This window comes from Tupaia chinensis, unplaced genomic scaffold, assembly GCF_000334495.1.
Source record: "Tupaia chinensis unplaced genomic scaffold, TupChi_1.0 Scaffold000532_1, whole genome shotgun sequence".
NCBI lineage: Eukaryota > Metazoa > Chordata > Mammalia > Scandentia > Tupaiidae > Tupaia > Tupaia belangeri.
In genome coordinates this window covers 6,632,244-6,650,293 of record NW_006160045.1, presented here as the reverse complement: position 1 = coordinate 6,650,293, position 18,050 = coordinate 6,632,244, and the positions used below count along the sequence as shown (strand labels likewise).

Genomic DNA, 18,050 nt, shown 5'->3' with positions numbered 1-18,050 from the left:
TAAATATAACAATAGATATATACTATCAAATACTAAGAAAAAACACTAGCAAGGCCACATTTACATTGTACTAAGTAGACTTCAGAACAAGGAATATTTCATAATGATAAAGGAATCAATTTACTATGAAAATATAATCAGTTGAGGGCCAGTAGGTGGTGTGGTGGTTAAGGCATTGGACTCCTACATGGTCTACCGCAGTTCAAGTCCCGGACCTGGTAGCTTGAAAATCATGCCAGGCATGTGTGTGTGCCCAAAATCCCAAGAGGAGAATGGAGAAGGGATTGTGGCATGACCATTCCCCGTGGGGGGTGATTTCTCACTTTTCATCTCTCTGTGTCTCTCTCTGTCTCTGTCTCTCTCTGGCAAGTACATGCACCCTATATATATCACCAGCCTAAATGGATATGCACCTAATAACTGAACGCCTAAGTATCTGAAGCAAAAACTGATGGAAATGGAAAGAGAAATAGATAAATATACAATTGTGTTTGGTGACTTCAACATTTCTATTTCGGTAATTGATAAAGCAAAGATCAGAATATTATAGAGGACCAGAGCAGCACTATCAGCCTAACTGACATTATAGAACACTCCCAGTACCCCCCCCAGCCACATCATTGCACAATCTCCTCAAGAGCACATGGAACTTTCATCACGACAGATCACAGTCTGGATCTTAAAACTACTCTCAGTAGGGACCAGCAGTTGGCATAATGGCTATGTCGCTGGACTCCCACGTAGTCGACCATGGTTAGAGTCCCACCAGGCGTGTGTGCATGCATGCCCAAGATCCCGAGAGGAGAATGGAGAAGGGATTGCGGCTTGGCCATCCCCCAGGGGGTGATTTCTCGCTTTCTGTCTGTCTGTCTGTCTCTGTCTGTCTGGCGAGCGCATGCACCCTATAGCAAAAACCTCTCCAAAAAAAAAAAGAAAGAAAAAACTACTCTCAATAAATATAAGATGAGCAAAATCATACAGAGTGTGTTTTGTGACCACCACAGAATTAAATTAGAAATAACAAAGATATTCAAGAATTTCACAAATATTTAGAAAATAACAGACTTCTAAATAATCCATTGGTGAAGGATGAAACAAGGGAAATTAGAAAATGTAAAACCACATGAAAGCGTGTGCGGTGTAAGGCCTGGCCCTGACGTCCCAGCCTGCTTCCTCCCACCTTCCCGTCTCGCGCTGTGCTCTGGTCTGTGGGTGGTAAGTACTTCTCAGCTCCAGGGCTTCGGCACGTGCTGCCTTGAATGCTCTCCTGCACTTCACGTGGCCAGCTTCGTTTCCCCTTTCAGACCTCCACTTACATGGTGCTTTTTCAGTGACGCCACCCTCACTGCTCTGGCAAAGCAAGTCTCTGTCTTCGCCTCTGTTTCCCTCACTGACTTTCATGACCATTTGTCATTATATTAGAAAACGGTTTATAAATTATTCCATTGTTTTTTTCCCTGCACTGGAAGTACCTGGGAGAGGGAAGAGCAGTCAGGCTTCTCTAGCTCACATTGGTTCCCCTACTCCTTGGGAAGCGCTGGGACCAAGGTAGGTGCTCAACATCCGTTAGCCGAATAAACAAATAGCCCTCCTACAGCCCCCTGTGAGACTCAGATGAGAAAGTGGGTGAGAAAATATTAGCCAAGGAAATAATCATTTAGTACCCACCCCCACACCAAAAACATGGAATGTGTTTAAAGCAGGGCTTAGAGGAAATTTTATAGCATAAAAGCTTATATTAGAAAAGGAAATCTAAAATCAACATTCTAAGCTTCCACCTAAAGATTTAAAAGAAGAGCAAATGAAACACAAAAGAAACAGAGGAAGAAAATAGAAATATAAAAGCAGCAATTATAAAACAAGACAACAGAGAAAAATTAGTGAATCCAAAAACCAGTTCTTTGAAAAGATCAATAAAATTGATAAACTTCTAGCCAAATGGATCAAGAAAATAAAAATACAAAGTACCAAGATCAGGAATAAAAACAATTAGACATTACTGCAGATCTTATAGACATTAAAAGAGTAATAAGAACTAGACTCCCACATAGCCAATTGCAGTTCGAGTCCCAGACCCAGTAGCTTAAAATTCATGCCAAACACATGTGCCTACATACCCAAAATCCTGAGAGGAGAATGGAGGAGAGGGGATTGCAGCATGGCCATCTCTCCTGGGGGGTGACTTCTCACCTTCTGTCTCTCTGGAAAGCACACACATACTTGAGCAAAAATCTCTCAAAAAAAAAAGTAATAAAGGAATATTATGTAGAACTTAATGTCAATACATTTAACAGCACAGATGAAATGGTCACAAGCTACTGAAGTAAATAGCTCATATGGCCCTTATATTTTAGAAATCAAATCTGCAGCAGTCAAAAAATATCACAAAGAAAACTCTAGACCCAGATGACAGGAACATTCTACCAAAGAAAGAATTATTTATTCTACCAAAACCAGCCTGTCTGGCAGAAGGTAAAAGGACACTTCTCATCTCATTTTATGAGGGCAATCTTATACCAAAACAGCCGAAGATACTTTATAACACTACAGACCAACATCCTTCATCAACATAGGCATGAAAATTAACAATGTTTCAGCAAATAGAATTTAATAATATATTTAAAAGATAATATTTATCACTATTAAATGGGGCTCTTCCTAGGACTATCAGATTGATTTACCATTTGAAAATCAATATGACTCATCATATGAACAGAATACAGGAGAATAATACACATAGATGCAAAACAAATAGCATTTGACAAAATTGAACACCCAATTTATTTATTTATTTTTTTTGAAGAGGTGTTTGGTGACTCTAGGGTGCGTGCACTTGCCAGAAAGACAGAGAGAAACTGAGATAGAAAGTGAGAAATCACCCCCCAGGGGGGATGGCCATGCCACAATCCCTTCTCCTCTCTCCTCTCGGGATCTTGGGCACGCATGCACACATGCCCGGTGTGAGTTTAAGCCACCGGGTCCAGGACTTGAACCACGGTCAACCACATGGGAGTCCAGCGACATAGCCATTACGCCAACTGCTGGTCCCATCAACACCCAATTTTAATGAAAATTCTCAGCAAGTTTGAAATGAGGGAGCTTACTAGAAGTAGAACCAGTGGGTGGCATGGTGGTTAAGGCACTGGTCCCACATGGCTATCTGCAGTTTGAGTCCCTGGCCTGGTGACGAAACCATGCTGGGTGTGTATGCATGTCCAAAATCGCAAGAGGAGAATGAAGGAGAAGGGACTGTGGTGTGGCCATCCCCCCTGTGGGGTGATTTCTCATTTTCTCTGTCTCTATGTGTGTCTCTGGCATGCATGCATGCCCTATAGCAAAAATCTCTCTTAAAAAGAAAGAAACAGAACTTACCTAAAAACCATAGGTTTCATCGCATTAATGGTGAAACAAACGTGTCCTCCCTAAAGTCAAGGAACAAGGCAAAGATGTCCATTCTCATTATTTTTATACAACATTCACTACAAGGTCTTGACCAGAGTAATAAGCCACTTGGCAGGAATTAAAAGATGCACAAATTTAAAAGGAAGAAGTAAAACTATTTGCAAATGACATGACTATGTTAAAAAAAAAATGTAAGGAGTCTCAAAAAAAAAAAAACGACTAGTACAATTAATAAGTGTATTTAGAAAGGTCAATATGCAAAAATGAATAGTATTTCTCTATAGCTACGATGAACAACTGGAAGTTGAAATTTTCAAATGTTTACTGTAGTGGGGCCGGCAGGTGGTGCAGTGGTTAAGGTGCTGGACTCCCACGTGGCCGACCACAATTGGAATCCTGGATCTGGCAACTTGCTTTCTCACTTTCTCTTTCTCTCCTCTCTCTCTGGTCAGATTAATAATAATAACAAATAAAATTAAAAGTTCATTAAAAATATTTATTGTAGTATCAAAAATACAAAAATTTTAAGCATAAATGTACCAAAATATGTGTAGAGACTATAAAACATCAACAACAGCAAGACTGGCATTTAAGCCACCGGGTCCAGGACTCGAACCATGGTCCGTCACATGGGAGTCCAGTCAGTGGTGGCCACAGACCGAAGGTGGAAAGAAGTGTCTGACTGCTAAATGACACAAGACAACTTTTTGCAGTGACTAAAATAAAACAAAAACATCTTTTTTCCCCTTTTATGAGTGAGAGGGGTGAGAAGAAAGAGAGAAAAGAAGAGGTAGAGTTATATTTGACAAGGTCTTGCCATTGAGATCCTCTGCCTCAGCCTCCCAGTTAAGAAAGGGTTACAGGAACACTGGTGTGCCTGGCCTGATCAGATCTGTCTAGGATTCGAACCTGGGCCTCCCAAGTGGCCCTAGCCTGAGGTGGCAGCACCTTGCTGCTTGTCTAACTGTGGCTGGGCTGAGGTTACAGTGGTGGTCACATGACCAAAAACAAGTCAAACTTCATCAAACTGTATATGTAAAAATAGGTGGATTTTAATGACTATTGAATTTGCTTCAATGAAGATAATTTCAAAAGACTGCAAGAATTATACTATGTATTGGGACCAGCAGTTAGCGTAATGGCTATGTCGCTAGACTCCCACGTAGTCGACCGTGGTTCGTGTCCCAGACCCGGTGGCTTAAACTCACACTGGGCGTGTGTGCCCCAGATCCCGAGAGGAGAATGGAGGAGAAGGGATTGTGGTGTGGCCCCCCCTCCGGGGGTTGATTTCTCGCTTTCTATCTCTCTGTCTCTCTCTGTCTGTCTGGCGAGCACACGCGCCCTATAGCAAAAACCTCTAAAAAAAAAAAGAAAAAAGAATTATACTATATATATGTATGTATGTATGTATGTATTTATATTGACAAGCATTTGTCAACAGCTTCTCCTTCTATCCCTAAGTTGGTTTTTGTTGACCACCTATTAAGACACTGCAGAATTATGGTTTTATGTAATATAGTGTAGGAAAATATTTCCTGTTTTTGATGACAACAGTAGGAAGAAATCCAAAACTGTGACTTCTTGGTTCATCTAACACAGAAATAACTGATTACTCAAAAGATATTTCAATGGGAAACTGTATAGCTAACAAAATGTATAAAATGATTCTATTCTCTACCTAAGATTTCATTAATTAATTAAAATTCTGTGCTATTTGTCTGAAGTTTTCGATCCATAAAAATGAAGGGCAGGCCAGCCATGGTGTGGTGGCTAAGATGGCTGGATTTTAACAGGACTGACTACATAGTCCAAGTCCCAGACTTGGCAGCTTGAAAAACATGCCAATTGCATATGTGTGCATGGTCACGCTCAAAATCCCAAAGCAGGTGGAGGAAAGGCCTGTGGGATGAGCATCTCCCATGGGTGGTGGTCTCTCGCTTTCTCTCTGTTTCTTTCTGACACATGCACATACCTTAAATTTAAAAAAAAGGGCCAAAAATTTTTCCCAAATCTCCAATAGAACTGAGAAGACAACAAAACTAGTGACTTTACTAAGCTTAGTTAGCACTCTTTAATAGTTATTATTATATCCATTACATATACACACATTCTGGGGAGGTATGGTCACCAGGTTCTACATTTTAGGGCCGAGGTGTCCCTAACCCTTAGTGTGATGACTTTTTATTCCCTTAAGTAAAACACTACAAGAAAATGGGCTATTATTTATCATCCTTATGAAAATCACATTCAGTTGGTATATCATTCCCAGGAATAAAAATTAGATAAATTATACAAATGTATACGACAAACGGAGCATGTAACGCTTACTGACGGCTTTATCGTGTACGCGAGAGCAGGGAGGAGTGTATCCTTTGAAACAGCCTCAGATAAGAGAGCGTCTGGCCATGACCCAAATCAAAGGAGCCAGACCACACCTCCTCTTTCAAGCAACTGTGGGCATAAAAGCACCTCTGTCTCCCAGTTCAAGAAGGGAGTGTGTGTGTTGGAGAAATTCTTCGGAACCTCTAGGGCTCCTGAAAAGCCAAGAGAGCTCCCCACAGAGGATTCAAATCAGCATGGGTGATGTCAGAGGACAGAGAATCTGAAAACAGTTTCAATGGTCTCTGTGCCGGTGCCTTGACATTTTTTATCTAATGGTTTATGTTTTTTAATTTTGCTAGAGGGTATGGGCATTGGCTGGAGACAGAGAAAGTAAGAAAGCATCCCCCATAGTGGACGGTCATGCCACAATCCTTTCTCCTCCCTTTTTCTCTCCTTTGAGGACTTTGGGCATGCACACACAGGCACCTGGCATGTTCCTCAAGCTTGTAGGTCTGGAGCTTGAACTACTTATGTGGTCAGGTGGGATCCAGCCTCCTTAACCGCCACGTCACAGGCTGGCCCTAATTGCTTAGTTTTAACGACGTAGCCTGTGTTTCAGTGAGGCTGTGCAGTACACAAAATCACTATTGACAGATACTACCGAGTTCAAGGCAGACTTGATGGCTTCACGAGCGTCAATGCCTTTCTGGTACCCAGTGTCCGCCCACTGCTCTAACACAGCAACTGAGTGGTGTTTTCTAGTAGACTATCTGATACTAAGTGAGGTGGAATTGACTGAAAGCAAAATATTTATTAAATTTTAGTAATACTGTGAAAATTAGAGAACACTAGAGAAGAGGAGCTGTCTGTGCCACTGGCCTGTGCGGAACATGACACCTGTGATCCTCTTTCCAGAGAGATGTTTTTCTCGACCTCGGCAGGGGAATCCTGGACAGCGCGTGGCAAGGCTATAATGCTACTCTGCTGGCCTATGGCCAAACCGGCTCCGGCAAGAGCTATTCTATGATTGGCTGTGGTGCCAACAAGGGTATCATTCCAAAGGTGTGTGAAAAGCTCTTTCAAGCAACTGCAAACCAGGAGAAAAATCGAGAATACCAGGTATGTGTTAGTCTACAATAGAATCCCTTCTTCAAATAATTACTTTTTTTTCATTTAGATCCCTTCCCCAAAGGGATGTTAACAGCATCTTTATTTTAAGATAAGGTTAATTTTTCCTACCAAAATGTTCGTATGATTACAAAATTATGTTTCAGCTGAATAGGATATAGAATTTTTCTGGTTCTTGGAGGCAAACCCAAGGAAATATTTTTAAAGCCTCTTTGAGTATCATAAAAGCAGACTTCTTATTTTTTTTTAATTATTTTTATTTAACTTTATTTATTATTTATTTTTAAATTTGACCAGATTCAAATGGAGGGAGGGTGGGAGTGAGAAAACAAGCTGCCAGGTCTGGGACTCAAACCGTAGACAGCCATGTGGGAGTCCAGCGCCCTTAACCACCACGCCACTTGCCAGCCCCACAGGGGATTTTATTGAGATGTATGAAACAAGACTGCTGACTCAAGTCTATGATTTCGTTTGCTGCTCTCTTCTACCAAGGAGTGGAAGGGAGCATAGCAGAGGAGGGAAGAGAGAAAATGGGCAGTAACTGCTAGTGGAGTTCTTTGGGGTGGCGAGGACAGAGTGTTCTAAGTTGAAGCTATGGTGATAAATGCACTAAAATCCACTGGATCATATACTGTAAATGGGTAAACTACATGGTATATAAATTATGCCTCAGTATGCGTTATTCAAAAAAAAAACCTCAAGGGCCAGCAGGTGGCATAGCAGCTAAGGCACTAGACTTCCCCATGGCTGACCACAGTTCAAGTACCAGACCCAGTGACCTGAAAATCACGCCGGATGTATGTGCATGAATGCCCATAATCCCTACAGCAGAATGGAGAAGGCAGGACCAGCAGTTGGCATAAAGACTATGTTGCTGGACTCCCATGTAGTTGACCGCGGTTCGAGTCCCGGACCCGGTGGCTTAGACTCATGCCAGGCATGTGTGCATGCGTGCCCAAGATCCCAAGAGGAGAATGGAGGAGAAGGGATTGTGGCGTGGGTATCCCCCCAGGGGGGGGATTTCTTGCTTTCTGTCTCTCTGTCTCTGTCTTTCTGGTGAGTGCACGCACCCTACAGTAAAAACCTCTGAAAAAAAGAAAAAGAATAGAGAAGAAGGGATTGTGCTGTGTCCCTCCCTCTGGGGAGTCATTCCTCACTTTCCCTTTCTCTGTCTCTCTCTGGCAAGTGCATGTGCCCTATGACAGAAAAAAAAAAAAAAAAAACAGAAACAAACCCCCTCAAACAGTACTTCGGGGGCTGTAATGCAGACCCCAGCCAACCGTCTATTTACCTCCCCTTCCCTGGTAACCCCACAGTTAGCATCTTTAACTGTTGAGCTGACTGCTCTCAGATTTATCTCCATATTTTCTTTAACTTTTTTTTTTTTAAGAGAGACTTTTGTTATAGGGCACATGTGCTCGCCAGAGAGACGGAAAGGAAGAAGTCATCGGCCACGCCACAATTCCTTTTCCTTCATTCTCCTCAGGATTTTGGACACACATGCACATGCACCCAGCATGAGTTTTAAGTCACTGAGTCCAGGACTCGAACCACCGTCAACTACGTGGAAGTCCAGTAATGTAACCATTATGCCATCTGCTGGTCCCTCCATATTTCCTTTTCTAAAGAATTATTTATTTAATTTATTTTTATAATTTTCTAGAGAGAGAAAGTAAGAAAACAAGCTGCCAGTCTAGGACTTGAACCATGGGAGTCCAGTGCCCCATCCACCACACCGCCTGCTGGTCCCTGTCTTTTTTTTTTTTTTTTACTTTTTTTTTCTTCTCTTAGAAAGCAGTTTTGGGGCCAGCCCATGGCATAGTGGTTAAGGTAGGTGGGTCCCACAAGATCAACTATGTGATTCAAGTCCTGGACCTGGCAGCTTGAAAAACATGCTGGGCGAGCGTGCATGCCCAGGATCCGGAAAGGAGGGAGAAATAGACGAGAAAGTGTGTTTTCTCACTTTCCCTTTCTGTCTCTATCTCTGTCTCTCTGGCAAGAACAAGCCCCCTCTGCAAACATTTAAAAAAAAAACCCAATTTTTGTCATTATCTATTATCTTCCCGTCACATGAGGAAACAAATTAATTCTGTCACAGTAACAGCTCTTACCCATAATACTTTTCCTTCCATATGCCTCTGCACATATTGTGAAATTTGGTTAAATCCATAGTCACTAACATTTTAACTTTGCAAATGTTTTTAAAATTATAAGCCTATTTGTTTCTTCATTGAGAAAGGGAGGGAGAGAAGAAGGATGAAAGAGGGGTAAGCACCTCTAACAGGGTGAGGATACCATGATCCTCCCTCCAGCCTTACCAGCCAGTCAGGGTCACGGCCACATGCGTGCTCCTGGTGGGTGGACCTGGGAACCGAACCTTGATCTCCCAAAGGGCTTCCAACATTGAGGAGCATTGCACCACCACAGTGCCACTGAGGATAGTCCAGCTAGACCGTATGATTCTTTCACATTTTTATTTGGCTGTCATTCATTAATTTACAAACCTTCTTGTCCTTTGATGGTTTCTTTTTAATAGTGCCCTGTTTTTTTTCATGGATATAATTCTCTCTCTGAGGCTATTAATTATAAAACTTTTCAAATGTTTCCTTTTCCTCTCAGCATTGTCTGGGTCCTGAATTCCTTGCGTCTTCGTGTTTGGCTTTCTCCGGGGTTGGAAGCTTCCCTCGTCTGCTCATCCTTGCTGTTTGCTCATGTTACAGTTTGAGGTGCTCTGAAGCTAGCTCCAAGTTCTGTGCCTTGAGCCTCGACTGGCAAGGTTCATCACAGGGTGACTGACAGACAGGTGGAGGCTAGTAAATGTGAATAGTTGAAGGCCTTTTTTCCTACACTAGAGCCACTTAGATTTCCCCATCCCTTCTTCAGAGGTATAAGCCCGGCCAGCAATATTCTGGAAGGACAGCAGGGGGGAGGCCAGGCTTTTGCTCTCCACATGCTCAGATTGAAGGGCGAGCAATAAAAGCGTTTTTCTGTTCCTAGTTGAGACTGAAGCACACATACTACTTTGTATCTGTTTTAAATTCATATTAGGAAACCCCCAAAATTATTTGAGAGCCACATATTGCGTGTTAAAATGGAGCTTTATTGGGGCCAGCAGGTGGCACAGTGGTTAAGGCACTGGACTCCCACAAGGCCAACCAGTTCAAGTCCTGAACCCAGCAGCTTGAAACTCATGTTGGGCATGTGTGCATGCATGTCCAAAATCCCAAGAGGAGAATGGAGAAGGGACTGCGGCATAGCCAGCCCCCTCAGGGTGGTGGTGGGGTAATTTCTCGCTTTCTGTCTCTCTGTTTCTCCAGTGAATGCATGTGCCCCTATAGCAAAAATCTATTTAAAAAAGAAAGAAAGGAAGGAAGAAAGAAATAGAGCTTCCCTATATACTTAATAACAGTTTTTCCCTTTGTTGGACGTTTATGTTGTTTCCACATCACTTTTTTTTCTTAAATGACTGTTTCAAGGGAGTACTTACTTTGCCTTCTTCTCTATACAGGTCACATTCAGTATGCTGGAGATTTACAATGAGCAGGTAACCAAGTTATACTTTCTGACACACTAACCCGAGTGACTGTGCAGCCTATCCACATTGGGACGCTGGACCCCTGTCGCCCGTCCTGCAGACGCACTCTGTAGCCTGGTGTTGACGACCCAGCCCTACTGACCTCTGCAGCTTCATCTGATGCCCACGTATCCTCAGATGCTCCAGGCTGCATCTACACCAACTATCCTATCTTTTCAGATAGGGCCTCCTTTCAGCTCTCCATCTGTCCTTAAAGAAACCTCTCAACTTCAAGGTCCAGCTCACTGTCTGGCCTCTGTGTACCCTGGTGAGCAAAGGGCTGAGTAACTATCTTAGGCTGTGAGGACCATGCTGTCTCTGCTGCAGCTCCTCAACTCTGCTGTGGAGGGTGACCAAAGCCATAGACAGTCCCTGAGCGGGCCCAGTAGCATACCAATGGAACTTTATTCATAGACTCTGACAGTGGGATTTCCTATCATTTTCATGTGTCGCAATGATATTTTGTTTTTGATTTTTTTCAACCATTTGAAAATGTGAAAAACAATTTTAGCTTACGGGTCATGTAAAAATAGGTGGCGGGCTGCATTTGGCTAACAGAGTGCATTTCGCCTGCTCCAGGAGCACAGAAAGAGCACAGTTCCAAATCCCACTCCCTCATGCACGAGTGATTTGATTTTGGAAAATAAGTTAAACTCAAAGCTCACTGTGCTCCTTAATAAGGTACAGGATTTAAAATAGGACACCATATCTTAAGATGTACTAAAATTTAAATTTCTAACAGTGCCTAGGAGAAACTAGTTTGTTCTTCTTTATTTTTTAAAGTTTCTACCATAGGGCATGTGTGCTCACTGGAGAGGAGAGAGACAGTGAGATGGACAGTGAGAAATCATCCCCCCCCAGGGGAATGGCCATGCCTCAGTCCTTTGTCTTCCATTTTCCTCCTGGGATTTTGGGCACACACACTCACCCAGTGTGATTCCCCATGCTGCTGGGTCCAAGATTTGAACCTCAGTTGGCCATGTGGGAGTCCAGCAACTTAACCACCATTCCACCTTCAGTCCCTTATTTGCACATTTGTATGCAATAATTTTCAAATAATTATTTCCTTGCGAGCACCTTTATGTCTGCAGGACTCAATGCAATATTCAGCTTAGAATAGGTGTTCTGTGGATGTTTACTGAGTGGATACGTTGACAAATTTTAAGTTTCTTATAGAGACAATTTCCCAGCAGTTTTTCTGAAAAATCCCCCCAAATACCCAAAGTTCTGCACTTTAATTCTGTTGTTACTAAGTTCATCATTCTTTGGAAATTGAAACATAAACTTTTCTCACTTCCCGACTCCTCTGGAATTGGAAAATATTTGTGAGTAGTCTTATTTTGTGGCAGAACAGTTATTTTCATAAGTTCAATAATATCTCTTGCCTTGAACCAGAAATTTGAAATACTGGTTATTGCCAGGGCTTCAACTGGAATGTCATTTCTGAAGATATGACAAAGAAGATAAGGAACTAAGATAGATCTCAAGAAAGCCAACAGAAGCTCTTGGAAAGAGCTTTTTACTCTATCATGAGTAAAAAGTAATAATTTGGGGGGCCAGCAAGTGGTGTGATGATTGAAGTGCTGGATTCTCCCATGGCCGACAGTAGTTCAAGTCCTGGATCTGGAGCCTTGCTTTCTCACTTTCCCTCTCTTTCTTTGTTTCTCTCTGGTCCAATTAAAAATTTAATAATAAATAAAATTTAAAAATAATTTTTAAAACAAATAAAAATGAAAGAAATGAATAGCCTCATTCCCTAATGGTTAGGGGAGCAGGATCTCACATGGCTGATCTCACAGTTTGAATCTCAGCTCTGCTGACTTGAAAAAAACACACTGAGAGTGTGTGCACACATGTCCAGAATCCCAGCAGGATGGAGAAATGGAGGAGAATGGAAAAAAAGAGGAGAATTAAGGGAAAAAAAGAAAGAAATTGATGAGTAAGAGAACAAAGTATTCAAGCACAAAAGCTTTAGAAGCACCTAGTTATGAGATCATTACAGACACCAACTCCAGTGTTTTATCATGTACCAAAGCAGCTCTCCCAAATCCCCCATGCAGGTCTGAGCACTCACCCCTCTTGAGTGCCTATGCTGTATCAGGAACTGGCGTAGACCCGCCAGTGAAAGGACACGGCCCCACCCTTACAGAATTCAGAGTCTGATTCCAGTGCTCCAGTGTTTGAAAATAATAAAACTGTATTTCTAAAATACATAGTCTTTAATTCTTTTTTTTTTTTTTTGAGAGAGATTTTCACTGTAGGGCGCGTGCGCTTGCCAGACAGACAGAGAGAGACATAGAGACAGAAAGCGAGAAATCACCCCCCAGGGGGGATGGTCACGCCGCAATCCCTTCTCTTCCATTCTCCTCTCGGGATCTTGGGCACGCACGCACACGCGCCCGGCGTGAGTTTTAAGCCACCGGGTCCGGGACACGAACCACAGTCGACTACGTGGGAGTCCAGCGACATAGCCATTACGCTAACTGCTGGTTCCCAATAGTCTTTAATTCTTAAAAAATGTGCTTACTTGACTAACTAGTTTCCCTACTGTTTTGCTTGCATTTCCTTATATCATACTTAGCTATATTATGAGGTACTGACAGAAATTTCATACCTATGTATTTACCCAGTAGTGACTGAGTGTCTAATGCATTGTAGACAGAGGTATAACAGTGAAGAAAACAAAAAACCCTGCCTTTCTGAAGTTCACATTATTTATTCTTTATTCCACAGATAAGAGATTTGTTATCTAGAACCAGAAAAAAAGGTGGGCTAAAAGTAAGGGAGGACCAGCAGCTAGGCTTTTATGTGGAAGATCTGAAATCAGTGCCCTGTGAGAACTATGCACAAATTGAACGACTGATGGAACAAGGAACAAAAATAAGGACCACAGCTTCGACCAACATGAACGCCAGCAGCAGCCGATCCCATATGGTCATCACCATTCAGTTCAAGCAGGTGAGATTCAGGCGAAGGATGTTGCCTTGATCCCCCAACAAGCGTCCTCTCGGGGAAGGGTTCCCAGAGGCATAACAGGTTGAGGGTATTACTGGAATCCTTTTAGATTTGACCTATGGATTAAGGTGGGTACTTTCAACCAGTGAATATGTGGTCAGAAGCAGAAAGAAATGAGGCTCTTACTCTTTTCCTGCCACCTTCCCCTCCTAACATCCATGCCCCATTTGGGCCTAAGTAAGCCCATTATGAATGATGGAATGGTAGCAAGGTCTACCAGATCTCCAAAGTGTGTGTGTAGGATTAAAGGCAGTTTTTTCTTAAGTAAATTCTATGCTGAGAAGTAAATTTTGACCTTAAGTTGATGAGGGAGCAAATTGTAAAGGTAATAAGAGTGACACATGGTTTATCATGGAGAATTATATAGTAGCAGGCACATTCATTACCAAGCAATGATCTACTTTTAGATCCATAATTCTAGCAGATCACCAGGTACTAATGTGCCTTTCTGATACTTGGAAGCACCAAGATAAATTCTTTGAAACCAGATAACTTATGTAATATTCCACTAACTGGACTAAGATACATTAGAGCACCCTTTTCTGCTACATAGTCCTTGGTGGATTATCAGAGAGTGAAATATGGCATATTGCTATTTGATTTAAAAATGGTTATTCACAAATCCTGGGTAAATGTTATAGTTAGCTACAATTTACCACCTCTGTCCACTAAGTCACAGAACTAGTAATAGGAAAGCACAGGACTGTGTAATCCTGACTTCTTTGGCTTACTCATTCTAAAATTTGGGAAGTAGCTTACTCCCGTTGAGTATCAGTTTCCTCTTCTGTAAAATGAAATAAATAGCTCTTCACACACAAATGTTGAGAAGTTTGAAGAAGATACTGTATTTTACAGAATTACATAAACTATTTTAAGTGCTATTCCCTTGATTTTACAATGTTAGTAAAATTCATAAACCTTAATGGGATTTATGAATAACCACTTGCTGGTTAAGATGCGGGACCCCAGGACCAACAGGTGGCATAATGGTTACATTGCTGGACTCCCACATAGTCAACCACAGTTCAAATCCTGGTTCAACACGCCCCCTAACTTAAAATGTGCCAGGGGTGTGTGTGTGCATGTCTAAGATCCCGAGAGGAGAATGGAAGAGAAGGGATTGCAGCATGGCCATCTCGCCTAGGGGTAATATCTCACTTTCTGACTCTGTCTCTCAGGTGAGCAAATACACCCTATTAAAAACAAAACAAAACAAAACAAACAAACAAAAAAACACAACCTCTCTCTCTCAAAAAAAAAAAAAAAAAAGTGGGATTCCCATATGGCCAATTCAAGTAGCAGATCTGGCAGCTTGAAAATCATGCTGAGCATATACGTATATGTAACCAAAATCTGGAGAGGAGAATAGAGGAAAAGGGATTATGGCATGGCCATCCGTGCTGGGGATCACTCGCTTCCCCTCACGCTGTCTCTGTTTTAAAAGAAAAAACAGTCATAAACTTCATATACGGTTGGCCTCATTGTCAGCATTTGCTCATGGCTGGCAATCCTATATTTTTTATTTTAAATAAATTAATTTATTTTTAATAAAATATCACTAATAAAACCACTACTTAACCCCAGAACCAATTGGTATTCCTCTCCTGTCCTTTTCCTTGAAGGTAAAACTTTGTTTTGAATTTTATTTTCTCTTTCTGCCCTACCTCCATCCCTCTTTTTCTCTTTCCTTGTTTTATCACATGTGAACATTATCGTTTAGTGGCTTTTGGTATTTTGAATTAGTTGAAAGAAAAAAAAGGAGAAAAGATTTAGAACCCTACTCTGTTCACTGGGTCATTACTAATGTTAGCACCCGATGCACATGCCTGGCAGGTGAGAGAATCTATCGGTAATTTTAGTAACATCTCAGAAATATGTTGATATCACTGCTTTACAATGAATGAAGTTGAGACTCGCAAAAGTTAGATCATTTGTCCAGTTATGTCGCCAGTGGGGGTATCTATGGGATTCTAAAATTCATTTTCTTTCTGCTACACGACCACATAACCCTGGGCATTTACTTATTTTGCAGGTCTCAAAGTATTTAATATTTTAAGGCCCGTTGACCATAGAGACATTTCAACAATTATTCGTATCTATCAATAGTATTTCACTGGAAAAGAGCTTTGTTAAATTAGGAAGCAGCAACGGAGACATTTGGACCTGTAATTCATGTAAACATCACTGAAAAGAGAATGGCTTTTTTTGAAAGAATTATTTTATTTAACTTTATTTATTTTAATTTGGTCAGAGAAGAACAGAGAGAGAGAGAGAGAGAGAGAGAGAGAGAGAGAAAGCAAGCTGCCAAGTCTGGGACTTGGAATGTGATTGGCCATGTGGGGCTCCAGAGCCCTTAACCAGTGTGTTACCTGCTGGGCCGAACAGGATGGCATTTTAAATTGTACTTTTTTTTTTTTAATTAAGATTTTTTGTCATAGAGTGCATGTACTCCCAGAGACAGAGAGAGAAAGTGAGAAATCATCCCCCCAGTGGGTGTGGCTACCCCACAGTCCCTTCTCCTCTAGTCTCCTCAGGATTTTGGGCACGCATGGTGTTTCAAGCTGTCGGTTCTGAAATTGTTTTTCGAGTCTGAAAGACAAGTAGAACTACTTCAACGTGTAAACTATTGTATACAGCAGCTGCCACTTTAACAGGCTGACCTGTGTTGCTCTGCAGGTTTTCCTGGACCGAGACTTCACCAAACAATCCAGTATTAATTTGGTGGATTTGGCAGGAAGTGAGAGGCAGAAATCTTCAGGATCCGAAGGAGACAGATTAAGAGAAGGATCCCGAGTTAACCTAAGTTTAACCAATTTAGGAAACGTCATCAGGTAAATAACTAGTGGATTAGAATGTATACTGTACAAATGACCTTAGGGATAAAAAATTTGAATCAATATAACCTTTGGTTCATGACTCACTGTCATCATTGGTTCATGCTTGGGACTCCTGTGTAGTTTGCTTGAACTAATGAATTTAATCACTATCTTGAATTTTACGTTCTTTCTCTCTCTCCTGTCCTCCTTCTTCCTCTCGTTTGATCACGTGACTGTTATTATTCTAGTGGGACTCATTTTTGAACTTTATAAAAAGGATAAAACAATAGATTATCTTCTGGGGCTTTTTACAAATGTTCCTATTAAGGCATAGGTTATGGAAAAGTACATCAATCTTAAATGTTCAGCTCAATGAATTTTTATATACATAGATATCTGTGTAATTACCTCCCAGATCCAGATATAGAACATTTCCAAAACTGAGGAGGCTCTCTCCTACCCTCTCCCAGTTGATATTCCTACCGAAAGAAATTGAACTTTGCCATCATAGATTAGTTTTGCCTAATTGTGTTGATTTTCATAGAAATGAAATTATTGGGATGAGGTCACCAGCTTCGGCATCTTGTTTTTTTTTTTCACTTAGAAATCCGTCTATGAGATTCAGAGTTGTTCAGTCTAGCAGCTATTAGTTCTTTCTTAGATGCTATGCAGCATTCCAATGTGTGAATAAATCACGATTTATTTATCCATTCTCCTATTGATGATAGTTAGGTAGTTTCCAGGTTTGGTCTATTATGAATAAAAGTGATTGGCGCATTCTTGTACATATTATTTGGGGAAAATAATCACTCATTCCTCTTGGGTATGTATGTAGGAGTAGACTTGCTGAGACTTGCTTTTAGACTCTACATTATTCATAATATCTATTATAATATGTATATTTGTAATTTATTTTCTGTTCATTAAACATTGTGTCTATGAGATTCATCTATGGTGTTGCATAGATTTCTTTGTGATGTATTAGGTTGTTGGAAAAAGTCATGACACATTTTTTCATAGAGAAACAGAAAAATATATCATGACTTTTCTGTGGATCCAGTAGTATTCTTGATTCAAATATGCCACAATTTATTTATTCATCGTCCTGGTGATTCGCATTTTGGTTATTTTCAACTTATTTTTCGCTATTACAAAGAGTACTACTATAGACATTCCTGTACAAATCACTGGGGTATTAATATATTAAATTTTCTTTTGTGTGTAGATAACTGAAATTGTTGGATTATAAAATGTGTGAGTACCTAATTTTTTGAGATGATAAATTGTTTTCCAAAATAGTTGGACCAATTTACTTTCCCATCAACGATGTAGTAGGTACCTCATTGAACCACATCTTTTCTAAGATTTAATACTGTCTGATTAATTGAATTTATTAGACTTACTAAATTGCTATAAATATATCTTACTGTGGTCTTGATATTCCTGGTTACTGGTAAGAACGAATGTTGTTATGGTTTGTTATTCTATTGTTATTGTCTTTAATTTTATAGACATTATTTATATGTTTTTATTACTCTTTTATCAGATTTATGTATTGTAAATATCTTGTTACTAGCCTTTCATTTCTTTTTCCTAAGGTTTTTGCCATAGGGCATGTGCACCTATGAGACAGAGAGACAGAGAGACAGAGACAATGAGAGGAAAAGTGAGAAATCATCCCCCTGTGGGGATGGCCACAATACAATCCAGTTTCCTCCTGGAATTTTGGGTACACACAAACACACATGTGCCTGGAGTGAGTTTGAAAACACCAGGTCTGTAACTCGAACCAT

The 18,050-nt window shown here is 40.9% G+C and overlaps 1 protein-coding gene across 1 annotated transcript in view; it reads left to right on the top strand.

Annotated features, from left to right (window-relative positions):
- Window positions 1-18,050, top strand: part of LOC102484804 (kinesin-like protein KIF28P) — a 69,123-nt gene that overhangs the window by 12,027 nt on the left and 39,046 nt on the right. Inside the window, 4 exon segments of the mRNA XM_006157239.3 lie at window positions 6,640-6,843; window positions 10,361-10,396; window positions 13,160-13,384; window positions 16,118-16,272. Coding sequence (XP_006157301.1) covers window positions 6,640-6,843; window positions 10,361-10,396; window positions 13,160-13,384; window positions 16,118-16,272 — 620 coding nt within the window.